The sequence below is a fragment of the Nymphaea colorata genome, unplaced genomic scaffold, assembly GCF_008831285.2.
Source record: "Nymphaea colorata isolate Beijing-Zhang1983 unplaced genomic scaffold, ASM883128v2 scaffold0001, whole genome shotgun sequence".
Classification (NCBI taxonomy): domain Eukaryota; kingdom Viridiplantae; phylum Streptophyta; class Magnoliopsida; order Nymphaeales; family Nymphaeaceae; genus Nymphaea; species Nymphaea colorata.
This window is the reverse complement of record NW_022204507.1, coordinates 1,966,060-1,982,048: the sequence shown is the minus strand read 5'-3', so window position 1 is coordinate 1,982,048 and position 15,989 is coordinate 1,966,060. Positions and strand designations below refer to the sequence as shown.

Here is a 15,989-nt window from a genome sequence, read left to right as displayed (position 1 = left end):
CCATCAAAGCAGTCTTCTTGGGATATTCCTCCACCCAAAAGGGATACAGGTGTGTTGACCCTCGCACTTCCAGAGTATATGTCTCCAGGGATATGACCTTTCATGAACATGAGGCATACTTTCCTGCGAATCCTCTTCAGGGGGAGTGTTTAGGTGACAGAAGGGAAGAGTATTCTTCGCATCAGTTGATTCAGTTCATGGATTTCTTGGATTATACGGTGAGTTCTCCAAGTGTGGAAAACGTTGTCAGTGAGGACAGAGACAGTCAGATGGAGGGGGGCCCTGTGGAAGAACAGTCTCGAGATCACCTATTTGGTCTTTGGTCAAGTTTACAGCAGGAAGAAGAAGGATGTGATGGAAGATGTTGATGTTACCAATCCCAATCTTCCCAATCTTGTGACCTCCCCGGATGATCCAAGTCCAATGAATGAAGAACTTCCCATAGCTCTGCGCAAGGGCACCAGGTCATGTACTTCTCATCCTATTCAGAGATTTGTTTCATATGCAAAACTCAGTAAAGACTACAAGTGCTTTGTTACCTCTTTATCTATGGCTGTTATTCCCAGGTCAGTGGAAGATGCAAGGAAGGATCCTAAATGGCTACAGGCCATGACAGAAGAGATGGACGCCCTGGAAAAGAACAATACGTGGGAGGTTGTTGATATCCCCAAGGGAACTCACTTAGTTGGCTCCAAGTGGGTGTTTAATGTGAAGTACAAACCTGATGGCACTGTAGAACGCTATAAAGCTCGTCTTGTTGCTAAAGGGTATAGCCAGAAATATGGGATTGACTATCTTGAGACGTTTGCTCCCGTGGCGAAACTGAAGACCGTAAGGGTCATCTTAGCTCTTGCAGTGCAAAAGAAGTGGAGCATGGACCAACTTGATGTAAAGAACGCCTTCTTGAATGGTCACCTTGAGGAAGAAGTCTATATGAGCATGCCGCCTGGGTATGCTCGGAACGGGAAGTGTTGCTATCTCAAGAAAGCTTTGTATGGTCTCAAACAATCCCCTAGAGCTTGGTTTGAAAGACTAAGGGTTGTAATGAAGACTAATGGGTATAAACAGGGAAATGGTGATCACACCCTCTTCATCAAGCAGAGAAATGGTCTGGTGAGCCTTTTACTTGTAGATGTTGATGATATGATTGTCACAGGTGACGACGAGGGGGAGAAAAGGAAGATGAAAGAAACGTTAGCTGCAGAATTCGATCTCAAAGATCTGGGTAAACTAAGGTATTTCTTGGGGATTGAGATCGCGCGATCTGAGACTGGGCTTGTTATGAGCCAAAGAAAATACACGTTGGATCTTCTAAAAGAGACAGGTAAACTGGGATGCAGGCCCTTTCTTACCCCAATGGAGTCTGGCACAAGGATAAGTATCAAAACTGGGACTATCTTGGATGAGGAAGGAAAAGGGAGGTATCAGCGTCTGGTTGGTAAACTTATTTATCTCACTCTTACTCGCCCAGATATTACGTATGCTGTGGGTGTGTTAAGTCAGTTTATGCATGCTCCTACTGATTGTCATTGGAAAAGCGCTGAAAGAGTATTGGGATACTTAAAGAATGACCCAGGGAAATGACTACTCTACACTCGGCAAGATCAACTAAGCATTGAAGGATACTCTGACGCCGACTGGGCAGGGTGCACAGATACTAGGAGGTCTACCACAGGATACTGCATATTTCTTGGAGGTAACCTTGTGGTATGGAGAAGTAAACGTCAAGAAGTTTGTTCCAGGTCCAGTGCTGAGGCTGAATACAGGGCGGTTGCTATGGGGGTTACAGAGATGTTATGGCTCAAAATTCTTTTAGCAGATATTGGGGTTAAAATGGAAGAGAAGATGAGGATGTATTGTGACAACAAGTCTGCGATTAACTTGGCAAACAATCCGGTCATGCACGACAGGACCAAACATGTGGAGATCGATCGTCACTTCATACGGGAACGCATAGATTCAAAGGAGTTGATTCTGCCCTATATGAAGTCTGAAGATCAAGTTGCAGATGTCTTAACTAAGTCTTTATGTACATCTCAATTTGAGAAAAATGTTAGCAAGCTTGGCATGTTTGACATGTATGCCAAGCTTGAGGGGGAGTGTTAGAATATATTGTATTGGGAACCGGGTCCATATATGGACCCGGCCCTATGGGGCACGGATACCGAGGCGGGCTCGGTACCCTAGGCGGCACTCTTTCTCTCCCTCCTATATATTCTTCACTTACATGTAATTGTAGAGTTAAGTGAATATAATTTTCTCTCTCCTAGGGTTGCGGTTTGCCCCTAGGTCAGAGCTTCCCCGTGGTTTTTCACCTCTTTCTGAGGTTTTCCACGTATATTGTGTGTTCTTTCTCTGCTCTCTCCTTGTGGTTCGTGTTTCTACAATATCCATGGCTGAAGTCTATTCACTCATATTTCAGAGTGTGAATAGACTCCTTCACACAGTTTCCTTGTTGATGATCGTCGACCAGAACAGACAAAAGAGGAGAGGGAGAGAAAGAAGAGAAAGAGGAGAAGAAGAGGAAGAGATGTTGCCTGAGAAGAGAAGGACGGTCGCCCACAGCCTGAGTCACGTCACCAAATTCACGTCACTTGCTTTGATACCATGTTGCAGCCGGTAGTCTTAGAGAGAGAATAATTATTCATTTACTAACCCTAATCTCAATAATAAAGAGATTAGGGCAGAGGTAGAGACCTACAAATAACTTGAACCAAAAATAGTGGAATGTTTAATTTAAAAAAAACTCCTAACTATTAAATATTGCAAAGAACCACCTAGAAACCTAAAGTCTTCTAATTCAACAATATTTATTTATTTATCTATATTTTCATTTTGAAACATTCGTATTAGGACTACTTTAGTCAGGTCTGCATCTAAAATGGCCAGTTTTTACCTAGTTCTTCTGAGTCTCTGACTGTAGCAGACGTGTTGTGTTGGAGCCGCACCAGCATCCATGTCATGTTGATGTGGGTGTGGCAGTCGTTTAGGAGCACCCACATGACATAGCTTACCAATACCATCGATGGTAAAGCTAAGAAGCTAGAAGGGGTGGAGAAAGAGAAGGCAATTAAGGAATAAAAAGAAGTTGAAAGAATGGATTAGTCACCAGAAAGTTATGCTATGACTTGTTAATAGTGTTGATTCTTCTACGAGCTCTCAACAAGTTAAGTTTGAGCTTGCTTAGAAGCTTGAGATTTGTAAAGGAATTGCATACCGTGAATTGTGAAAGATGTAGCTGATAAGTGGAATGCTCATGTGAAAATGTCAAGACTATTATCGTCCAGGTCAACATGTCCCGTCTGATTGAGTATTGGTTGCTATCATCTTTATGATCTTTTCGTAGTTATATACATGTGATTGTATATTTCTGCGCTTCTTATTCCGTGGCTCGGTTTCCTCCTTTTTTTTTTGAGTTAAAAGATGTCTGAAATTAGTAGTGGAGCTAATACCTCTTCCTTTGTATCGTCGGGAGAGATGAAGAGTTCCCCATTTTCCAGCATTATCACCAAAATGGATGGGGGTAATTACGAGATGTGGGCCATGCAAGTAAAAAGAACCTTGATCGCTCATGACAAGGAATATCTCATATTGGAGCCCGAGCCCGTACAAAAGGTTGGAAAATATACTACTTGGTTCAAAGATAATTCGTTGGTTATGGTATGGATTGTTGGTACTCTCTCTCAAGAAATTGCAAATGAAGTCTTGCACAAGGACAGTGCAAAGGATATGTGGGACTCCCTTGCCGCCACGTATTCACAGGCTAGAAATGAAACGCGCATTATGCAACTTCATCATGATATTCATCAGATGCGACAAGATGGCCGACCTCTTCACACTTATTATTCTAGTCTCAAGTCCATGTTTGAGAGACTGAATAGCTACTTTCCCGCATGCAAGTGTGAACAACAAAAGGCATACAGAGATATGCTTATGGTAGGGGTATTTCTTTCTGGTTTAGACTCTGTTTATGAATCAGTAAAGAACCAAATGCTTACTAGTCCCTCGATTCCTCCTATTGATGAGGCTTACAGTAGGCTAAGCAGAATTCCGATCTCTGCATCGACTGTTCCTGATACCACTTCTGCTATGCTTGCTACTCGTGGCAGAGGTGGACCCTTTTTTGCCAGAGGACGAGGGGGCCGTGGCCGTGGCAATACCCCTTCGCGCCCTGTATGTCAGTTTTGTCACCGCATTGGTCATACTGTGGATAAGTGTTGGCAGAAACATGGCCGTCCAGCTTTTGCAAATCAGACTGTCTCTACTGATTCTCCCGAGCAGCCTAAGCCTCAGCACACTGCCTCCTCCAGTGAGCTGCATGTAGATGACATTCTCTCTCAGTTGAGGAACTTGATTGGAGACAGAGCCCATCAAGCCCTTGGTCCGACCACTTCTACTGTTCCTACCGCTGCGAGTGCTTCTTCATCTGGTATGTATTCTGCCTGTACAATCTGCTCTGCTACTGACACTACAGATTGGCTTATTGATTCTGGTGCATCGACACATCTCTGTGGGGATAAGGCGCAATTAATTCACCTCTTACGTCCCTACTCCACCGGGTCGTTCGGTTATTCTAGCAGATGGAAAATATTCACCAGTTGTTGGACATGGAGAGGTCCAACTTACATCATCATTGCCGCTGCAGCACGTTCTTCATGCACCAGAATTCCCCCATAGCCTACTTTCTATCAGTCAGATTACCAGAAAATTAAATTGTCGTGCTATATTTGACTCTTCCTCTCTTGTGTTTCAGGATATACTGACGGGCAGGGTGATTGGCAGTGGCCGTGAACAGGGAGGTCTCTACAGGCTAGTGCATTCCTTTCCCTTTGCTGGATCTACCTCGTCGGGGTCGTCCTCATCCTCGGCTTATACTTGGCATTTACGTTTTGGACATCTCCCGTTTCAGAAACTGCTGCATGTTCTCCCTCAGCTATCTCATAAGTCGTCTTTTCAATGTGAGTCTTGTCAGTTAGGCAAACACCATCAGTCATCCTTTCCTCCGCGGTCCGGTAGAAGTAGCCACTTTGTGTTTGAGTTACTTCATTTTGATGTTTGGGGCCCGAGTCGTACTCCTGACCTTCAGGGTCATCGGTATTATCTTGTTGCTGTTGATGATTACAGTCGTGTTAGTTGGGTTTTTCTTATGAAATACAAATTTGAAGCGGGTCATGTAATCAAAAATTTTATCAATGAAATTCTGACTCAGTTTGATACTTGTGTCAAGATTGTGCGCTCTGACAATGCTCTTGAATTCTGTGCTTCCTCTTTAGAACAATTTTTCAGGGATAAGGGTATCATTCACCAAACTTCTTGTGCCTATACCTCTCAACAAAATGGGGTTGCTGAAAGAAAACACCGACATATTCTTGATGTCGCCAGAACCATTATCATACACAGCCATGTTCCCCATTCTTACTGGGGAGATGTTGTTCTTACAGCATGCTAACTTATTAATCGCATGCCGTCATCTGTGTTGGGCGATCTTATTCCTTTCTCTGTTCTTTTTCCTGACAGAGACTTGTTTTCTGTTGCACCTCGTATTTTTGGATGTGTTGCCTTTGTTCAGTTGCTTGGTCCTGGGAGAGATAAGTTATCCCCTCGGGCTATCAAAACGATCTTTGTTGGTTATTCCCGCACTCAAAAGGGATATCGCTGTTATGATCCTTCTACTCGTCGATATTATGTGAGTGCTGATGTTACATTTTTTGAGTCAACCTCTTATTTCTCTCCAAATGGAACTCAATTAAGGGTGCCTGAATTTAGTGATGAAGTCCACCTTCCTTTACCTCTCATGAGTTGTCCACAACCCGTTGCTTCACGTTTTGGGGCTACCTACCAACGTCGCACTAAACCTGTTCAACCTGCCCACTATGCTCCTGTGCCTTCACCCAGCACGCCCAAGGTAATTCCTGAACACACAAATTCTGCTGACAATTCTTTATGTGATGATGACACAAGGGACTCTCCAGAGCATGCTCCTGGTCCTTCTATTAATGAACTTGATATGCCCATTGCTCAAAGGAAAGGCAAACGCAGTTGCACTTTGCATCCTCTCTCTGGTCATTTATCCATGGATAGACTCACTCCTACTTACCGACAGTTTGTTAAGGGACTGTCGGCTGTAGCTCTTCCACAGACTCCCATGGACGCTCTTTCTGATCCCAAATGGGCCGCAGCAATGCAAAAAGAGATGGATGCTCTTCAGTCTAGAGGCACCTGGACACTAGTTACTCCTTCATCTGATGCAGCTATTGTTGGCTGCAGATGGGTATTTACTGTTAAATACAGAGCAGATGGCAGCATTGAGCGATATAAGGCTCGCCTGATTGCTAAAGGCTATACTCAGACTTATGGGGTTGATTATTATGATACCTTCTCTCCTGTGGCACGACATGCTTCTTTACGGGTTCTTCTCGTTGTTGCAGTCAGCAAGAATTGGTCTCTATCACAGCTTGATGTCAAAAATGTCTTTCTGTATGGTGACCTACATGAAGAAGTGTATATGCAGCAACCACCAGGGTTTGTTGCTGAGGGGGAGTGTCAGAAGGTGTGCAGATTGAGAAAGGCAATTTATGGTCTGAAACAAAGTCCTCGAGCTTGGTTCCAAAAATTATCAGAGAATATTGAGAATGAGGGCTTCAGACGTTCTTCGGCCGATCATTCCCTTTTTGTCAAGAAAACTTCTACAGGTACAGTGATAGTTCTTGTCTATGTTGATGATATCATTGTTACAGGGGATGATATTCAGGGGATTTCCAACATCAAGGATGTCCTTGGACGACACTTTGTCACCAAGGATCTTGGTGAGCTACGCTATTTCCTAGGTATTGAGTTTGCCAGAAATCAGAAGGGTCTTATCATGTGTCAAAGGAAATATGTTATTGATGTTTTGCAAGAGACAGGTATGCTAGGATGTCGACCTGCCTCTACACCCATGGACATCAATACTCGCTTGTATGATGACGATACTGAAGATGTTGATGCTAGACAATATAGAGGGATTGTTGGGAAGCTCCTATATATCACTGTTACTCGACCTGATATTGCTTATGCTGTCAGCAGAGTGAGTCAATTTATAGATAAGCCCAAGAAAGTCCATTGGGATGCTGCTATGATGATTCTCAGGTATCTAAAAAATTCACCAGGAACGGGACTCTTCTTTCAAAATGGTACATCTCTCACTATATCTGTGTATGTTGATGCTGATTATGCGGGATGTCACCTTGACAGAAAATCCACTACTGGATTTTGTGTGTTTATTGGATCCAACTTGGTCACATGGAAGAGTAAGAAGCAGACAGTGGTTGCCAAATCAAGTGCAGAATCTGAGTATAGAGCTATGGCTCAGGCTACTGCTGAAGTTATGTGAGTTAGATCTCTGATGTTGGATCTTATTGTGGAAGTGCCTCTTCCTATGCAATTGTTAGGTGATAACAAAGCTGCTCTGTTTATTGCTAATAATACTGCTTTCCATGAGAGAACCAAGCATGTTGAAGTAGATTGTCACTATACCAGAGACATGATTCAAAAGGGGTTTGTAAGTACCTCCCATATTTCAACTACAGGGCAAACGGCTGATATTTTTACTAAAGCTTTTGCAAGAGGACCATTCCAAAGTTGTTCCAAGTTGAGCTTGTTTGACATATACGCTCCAACTTGAGGGGGAGTGTTAAGACGTGTTTATATTCAGTATTAGGCTTGAGAGGGCACTTGTGTAATAATGTTTCTTTTAATGACTTTCTTGTAACTTTTCCCTCTCCTCTAGTCTATATAAAGAGGTGTTAGGGATTCTTTCGAGGTTGTAGAAACACACACCAAGATGGAGAGAAAGAGAAGGAACACACAATATACGTGGAAAACCTCAAAGAGAGGTGAAAAACCACGGAGAAGCTCTAACCTAGGTGCACAACCGCAACCCTAGGAGAGAGAAAATGTTATTCTACTTAATCAACAATTACACTATAAGTGGGATTAAATAAGAGGGAAAAACGCCTAGGGTACCGAGCCACTCTCGGTACCCGTGCCCACGGGACCGGGTCTGGATCCAGACCCGGTTCCCTACACATGATATGTTAACACTCCCCCTCAAGCTTGGCATACATGTCAAACATGCCTAGCTTGCTTACATTTTTCTCGAATTGAGATGTACATAAGGCTTTGGTTAGAACATCTGCAATTTGATCTTCAGACTTCATATAAGGTAGGATCAACTCCTTTGAATCTATGCGTTCCCGTATGAAGTGGCGATCAATCTCCACATGTTTAGTTCTGTCATGCAAAACGGGATTATTCGCAAGATTAATTGCAGACTTGTTGTCGCAGTACATCCTCATCTTCTCTTCTGTTTCAACACCAATATCTGCCATAACATTTCTGTAACTCCCATAGCCACAGCCCTGTATTCAGCCTCAGCACTGGATCTAGAGCAAACTTCCTGCCTCTTACTTCTCCATACAACCAGGTTACCTCCCAGAAAGATGCAGTACCCTGTGGTAGACCTCCTAGTATCAGTACATCCGGCCCAATCTGCGTCAGAGTATCCTTCAATATTAAGTTGGTCTTGCTGAGTATAGAGTAATCCTTTTCCTGGGTTATTCTTTAGGTACCCCAACACTCTTTCTGCACTCTTCCAGTGACAATCAGTAGGAGCATGCATAAACTGACTCAACACATTCACAGCATAAGTAATATCAGGGCGAGTAAGAGTAAGATAGATGAGCTTACCAACCAGCCTCTGATACCGCCCTTTTCCTTCTTCATCTACGATGTTGCCAGTTTTAATGCTTATCTTTGTACCAGACTCCATTGGAGTTTGAAAGGGTCTGCATCCAAGTTTGCCTGTCTCCTTTAGAAGATCCAGAGTGTATTTCCTTTGGCTCATAACCAGCCCTGTCTCTGACCGAGCAATCTCTATCCCCAGAAAGTACCTTAGTTTACCCAAATCTTTAAGATCAAATTCAGCAGCTAACCTCTCCTTCATCTTCTTTTTCTCTTCTTCATCGTCACCTGTGACTATCATATCATCAACATACACAAGAAGAAGACTCACCAGGCCATCTCTCTGCTTAATGAATAGGGTGTGATCATCATTTCCCTGTTTGTATCCATTTGTCTTCATCACTATCCTCAGTCTTTCAAACCATGCTCTAGGAGACTGCTTTAATCCATACAAGGCTTTCTTAAGATGACAGCATTTTCCGCTTTGAACGTATCCAGGAGGCATACTCATATAGACCTCTTCTTCTAGATTGCCATTCAAGAATGCGTTCTTAACATCAAGTTGATCCATGCTCCACCCCTTTTTCACGGCAAGTGCTAATATGACCCTCACAGTTTTCAGTTTGGCAACAGGGGCAAAGGTTTCAAGATAATCAATACCATATTTCTGGCTGAACCCCTTTGCAACAAGCCGAGCCTTATACCTTTCCACAGTACCATCTGGTTTGTACTTCACATTGAACACCCACTTTGAACCAACTAAATGAGTCCCTTTGGGAATATCCACAACTTCCCAAGTGTCATTCTTTGCCAAGGCATTCATCTCCTCTGTCATGGCCTGTAGCCATTTAGGATCCTCTCTAGCATCTTCCACACACCTGGGAATAACAGACTTAGACAAGGATGTTATAAAGCATTTGTAATCCTTACTCAATTTCGCATAAGAGACAAATCTCTGAATAAGATGAGAAGTGCAAGACCTGGTGCCCTTGCGCAGGGCTATAGGAAGCTCTTCATTGATTAGACTTGGGTCATCCGGGGAGCTCACAGGATTGGGATTGGTTACATCAACATTTTCAATCACATCTGTCTTCTTCCTTCTGTACACCTGGCCAAACAAATGATCACGGGCTGTAGGCTGATTATCAACAAGACCCTCGTCCATGTGATGGTCTCTATCATCTCTGACTGTGTCTGCCACATTGTCACTGGCCTTGTAATCCAAGAAATCCGTAAACTGAATCAACTGATTTGAGGAATACTCTTCACTACTGTGTCCTAGATACTCCCCCTGAAGAGGATTCACATGAAAGTATGCCTCATGTTCATGGAAGGTGACGTCCCGGGAAACATAGACTTTAGAGGTGGTAGGATCAACACATTTGTATCCCTTCTGAGTGGAGGAATACCCCAGGAAGACAGCCTTGACAGACCGAGGATCAAGTTTCTTGAGGGTGGGACTATGGTCATGAACAAAACAGACAAACCCGAACACCCGAGGAGTAAGAGGCCAGGGATTCTGAGAAGGCCAAAGCATAGAGTACGGGGAATGGCCCTGCAACACACGGGTAGGCATACGGTTGATAAGGTGGGCACTAGTGAGAAGCGCATCACCCCAGTAGCGCTTGGGAACCTGTCGATGGAACAGAAGAGCCCGGGTAACATCAAGCAAATGGCGATTCTTTCGTTCAGCCACGCCATTTTGGGGAGGTGTGTAACTACATGACGTTTCATGGACAATACCCTTGCTCTTCAAGAAATCATCTAGGGATTGAGAGACATACTCTCTAGCATTATCGGTGCGAAAAGCTTGGACAGACGTCTGAAACTGAGTCTCAACAAAGGCCACAAAATTTTTGACAATAACAGGAACTTCACTACGTTCTTTCAACAGATACACGAACGTACAACGGGAGTAATCATCAATAAGGGTCATAAAGTAATGAAAACCACGACAAGTGGGTACTCCCGAAGGACCCCAAACATCAGAATGAACCAAAGCAAATGGACGAGTGGTTTTATTGAATGAAATAGGGTACGAGGCCCTAACATGTTTAGCTAACTGACACACTTCACAGGTGAAGGAGTCCATGGAAACAGAATGAAACAAACTAGGAAACAACTTCTTAATCAATGGAAACGGAAGATGACCAAGCCGCTCGTGCCATCACATAATAGTAGATCTGTCTTCCATGCCTGACAACTGTCCACTAGTGGCTGAAATAAGAGCGGACGCAACCTGCACAGGCAGTCTGTAGAGTCCATCAATAGCCGAACCAATCCCAATCTTCTGCCCCGTCACCAAGTCCTGCAGAAAACACCGATCAGCAGAAAAGATCAGATTACAGTTGAGCTCTTTAGTAATACTGCTGACAGATAACAAATTCACAGGAATATTGGGAACATGAAGAGCATTATGAAGACAGTATTTATTTAACAAGGACAAACTCCCTTTTCCAGCCACAGAGATAGAAGAACCATCAGCCATAGATACACGTTGCTGTCCCGAAGACAATTTGTATTCTTGGAACATCTTAGGGTCCCCTGTCATATGATGCGTAGCACCACTGTCAACAATCCAATCACCATGTGAGGAATTACCTTGGTCACTAGTGGCCACGAGAGCTTGGGCTAACTTAGCCCCCTCAGACGTGGAAGTATCCTCCTGAGTAGTAGACAGCCGGCTGATATACGCTTGCAGTTCTTTGATTTGATCGGAGGAAAGCTTAGATTTGGCAACATTTGAAGGACTACTCTGACTAGGCTCAGGCACAGAAGGACTCCGGCGGCTAGAAGGAGGACGACCCCGGACAAGCCGCCTCTCAGGATGAAGATCCCAACAAAAATCAACAGAATGTCCTGATTTGTTGCAATGGCTACACCGCCGAACAGGACGCTGTCCAATCCCAGAAGCACGACTAACAAAGGCTGAAGGAGAACTCCCCTGACTGGTGTCAATATGCATCACCTGTCGACGCTGTTCCTCAGATTCCACACGGGCATACACCTCTTCAATTCCGGGGACCTCGTCACAATTGAGAATTTGGCTCCTAATGGATTCAAATTCATCGCGTAAGCCTCCGAGGAAAAGAAACGTCCGATCCATCCACTCTTTGTCCCAGTACAAGGCATGATCAGACCCACAGTGCCAGTCATCATTCACATGGTAGTCAAGTTCCTCCCACTTAGTCTTTAGGGCTGCAAAGAAAGCGGCTACAGACAAGTCACCCTGTTTAAGAGAGTATATGCTACGTTTGATTTGGTACGTACGCAATACTCTCTTCTTACGGCCATACATCCGTGCAAGCACAGTCCACATGTCGTAGGCAGTCGATTTACGCAAGATCAAAGGCTGAATATCTGCAGAAACAGAACTAATAATCCATACTTTAACCTGACTATCTTCCAACGTCCAAGTAGCCCATCGCGGATCGGTTTTTGAAGGTGCAGGCTTCTCCCCAGTGATGTAGGGCAGGCGACCACGACTGGTTATCCCAATTTCTAGGGCAGCCGACCAAGAGAGATAGTTATCCTTGTTCAGCCGGATGGAGGTGACTTGAACAGGCAAGATCTCGCTCTTGGTATTGCTGCCCGAGTCTAGGGCATCATCGATCTTGAGGGACATCTCCTCGGCCATCACAATCACCAAGGAGAAAGAATACCCAGCACCAGAGACGACAAACAAGAGGCAGCGGCGCTGGACGGCGGCAGTGCGGGAGAGAGCGACGGCGGTGGGCAGCGGTGGCGCGGGACGGCGGCGGCGCTGAAGTGGGCGACGGCGGCGCAGCTGGACGGTGGCGGCGCAGCTGGCAGCGCTGGACGGCGGCGGCGCAGCAGCGGCAGAGAAAAAAACCGGCGGAAACAGCAGCGGCAAAAAACGGCGGAAACACGACTATCACACCAACGATCTCTCACGCGTTGGCTCTGATACCATGTAGAAACACACACCAAGATGGAGAGAAAGAGAAGGAACACACAATATACGTGGAAAACCTCAAAGAGAGGTGAAAAACCACGGAGAAGCTCTAACCTAGGTGCACAACCGCAACCCTAGGAGAGAGAAAATGTTATTCCACTTAATCAACAATTACACTATAAGTGGGATTAAATAAGAGGGAAAAACGCCTAGGGTACCGAGCCACTCTCGGTACCCGTGCCCACGGGACCGGGTCTGGATCCAGACCCGGTTCCCTACACATGATATGTTAACAGAGGTTAATCAAAGATTAGTTCTCTTAAAACTTATCAACATGCTTCAAATTTTCAAAGTTTCCTTACTGGTTCATGCATTCTTACTTCTTCATTTTTAATGATTTGTTATATCTTTTGAAGGTTTTACATTTTTTCTTATAGCATAGTGCATAACTTTTCATGAAAGGACAAAACATATTGAGATGGATCGTCATTATGTGGGAGAAGAATACCTTTGTCGCACAATTGACTTATCTTTCGTACCTTTGGAATATGAACTTGGAGATTTCTTCACCAAGGCACTTGCTTCAGCTAGATTTCAGTTTCTTCTTGGCAAACTTTCGGTAATCCTACCGTAAGTTTGAGGGTGGGTGTTAGAATTTAAAGTTTATCTTAAATTTCTTGTACGCATGCATATATATATTGATCTATACTTTCATATGTCATATACTTTTGGTTGCTTGATATATGGTTGTGTATATTTTTATGTATATGGGTGTGCATAGATCTCTTATGTATTCTTGTTTTCCTTTTTATGTATTTTTCTGTTTCTATGTTTTAATATTTTTTTTTATGTATTTTTCTGTTTCTTTTTATTTTTGTCTTTTTTATTTGCAAAAGGGAGAAGAACAAGCTGTTGGACCAGCTTCCAACAGCTAGAAACTAGCCGTTGGAGCTGGCTCTATGGCTATCTCCCTCTCCCTCTTTTCTTTTTTTTGTACTATAAATAAGGGATTGTTGCCCCTTGGTTTGATAAGGCTTTAAGGCTTGTTTTTCTGTAGTATCTCAAGTTTCAGCAGTACAAGTTTATGCACCTCTAGTTTGAGGTTTTTCTTGTGTGTGTTCTTGGTGAGGCTGGTGCCTCAAGCTTGTGATATTGAAGGATCTTTGTCCGCTGGTCCAGCTCTGGTTTACAATTATATGATTTATATTATACTTGTATAAATGATGACAAAATGTGATGTTTATAGCTTTGAAGATTCAGGAAAAATGATAATCAGATAGCACAGACCATAAATCATTTTCAAAAAAATGTATAAAGTGGGTTCAAACATAATAGAAAGGCTGTAAGAACAAACCTAGCTCCTAAAAGTAGAACAAAGTTGGGTCTAAAAAGTTATAATACAGATTACTATCCAGTCCACATAAAGTACAAACTGTCCATTTGTAATTTTATGTGTAAATAATACAATCAAGAATCGTATGAGTCATGATGAAATTAGTTGAAAGACTGAAGCATATATCAGACTTTTCATAAAACAGAAACCAGACTTCCCACATTGAAGTTTTTAGAAAGCTTTACATTAACAAATTAAATGTTTAATTTGGAGAGTGATAAATGATTGAATAATTTTAGTAAAACAAGCAGCATTGCATTGACAGCAGCAGCACATGGTCAACGGTAGTTCTTTACCTTTTAATGAGTTCTGCAGCAACTGCTGCTGAGATGTGAAAATAGCTGCAGATGAAAGAATAAAGAACTGCCTGCCAGGTAAACCAGATTAACCTCACATATTCAGATTGTTAACTAAGGAACGTTGTGTGTTTTTTCTTATAACGGCTGATTGGAGGGGGACTTATTTTCTCCCAGTCATAAATATAATTCTGTGACCAGCTCATAAAATTTCATCTGAAAGGCCTAGGTTTGTCAGTGTTGTGGTTGATGTTACTTTTCCAAAAATGCGGAGAGGCTACATTTGCTACCTTCTGCTACCCGTCTTGTATGCAAGATCTGGGTGCTACAGTATGAAGCACATCTTAATGTTTGATATTTACCGGCCCGTGCTTTAGGTGGTCATGAAAAACACCATTACAGTGCCAAAAATTTGTAATGCTTTCTCATTTTTCCCCGTTTTTCCAGAGACTGGGAGATGTCAATCAAAGAAAGCAACTCTCGGATGATAGCCAACTCTGTGAAGAACTAATTGATGTCACTGTTGGAAAATTTCTTGAAGAAGTGAAAAATGGCTGCTGGGAATCTGGTGGTTGGCCACAAATATATACTGATTATTCAGTTTCGAAGCTGGCTGTAAATGCTTATACCCGCTTGATTGCAAAGAAGTTATCTATCGAACATGAGCGGAAGATCTGCGTGAACTGTTACTGCCCTGGTTGGGTGAAAACTGCTATGACTGGTTGGGCAGGGAATATGACCACAGAAGAAGGTGCAGACACAGCAGTGTGGCTAGCTCTCTTTCCAGGAGAGCCCCCCACTGGCAAGTTCTTTGCAGAGAGGCGTGAAATAAGCTTCTAGCCTAAGCTTTTGACATGTTTGAGCTCTACCCCTGCTGAGACTCGGAAAGTCTTGGTCCTGGATGCTGGTTAGAGGTTGGCAGTCCAGACAAGATATTAGCCTTTTGCTGTTATTCCATGCTTCTTTTATTATAATCTGATCTGTTGTGCTTAAGCATGGACACATCCCACATAAACATACCCCGTTTGCACATGGATTTCTTATGGATCCTGATAAGTTGGGTAGCTGGATGTTTGAAGCCCTTTGATGACAAATTTGCAATGTCCATCAATAGTCACTTGCCGATTTTGAGTGTATTTAAGCTTGCGGGTGGTTGTGGTAATAAATCATTGTGAATAACACGGCACATAGTACGTGATATATGTAGTATACAACAAAAGCGCACGACCACACATGCGTACACATGCACACAGATGGAGCGACGCCAATACCATGTGTTGATACGTGGACCTACATCCATGGATTCAGCATTTTCTTTTATTGCATTGCAAGAGAAAAAAGGGCTCCTGAAGAGGCGACCAACCTTTCATATTCGTTTTCAGCATCTCCATAACTAAGCAAGATGAATTGATGCTTTTATGGTTGCCGTGGAATTTATTTCGTCGTGCTACTAGGTCTGCATTTGGATTTTTTAGAATCTCATCATTGCTTGTTTGAATATATTTATCTATTTCAGATCTGCTATGTTCCTTGGACAAGGCTTAATCGTTCACGAGGAGAGCTTGTATTGGTGTCAAACTTCCATGTGCTTTTTCTCTTGGTCATCATTTTTGAAATTTACTCAATTTCCACCGTCTTTTTCTTAACTGTGAAAGATTGGCAA

The 15,989-nt window shown here is 43.2% G+C and overlaps 1 protein-coding gene across 4 annotated transcripts in view; it reads left to right on the top strand.

Annotated features, from left to right (window-relative positions):
* Positions 1–15,512, top strand: part of LOC116267895 (uncharacterized) — a 79,137-nt gene extending 63,625 nt beyond the window's left edge. For all 4 annotated transcript variants that reach the window (XM_031649821.2, XM_031649820.2, XM_031649822.2 and 1 more), the window contains one exon: positions 14,774–15,512. In XM_031649821.2, coding sequence (XP_031505681.1) covers positions 14,774–15,166 — 393 coding nt within the window. In that variant the 3' untranslated portion in view covers positions 15,167–15,512. The remainder of the gene's footprint in view (positions 1–14,773) is intronic.
* The last annotated feature ends 477 nt before the right edge of the window (positions 15,513–15,989 follow it).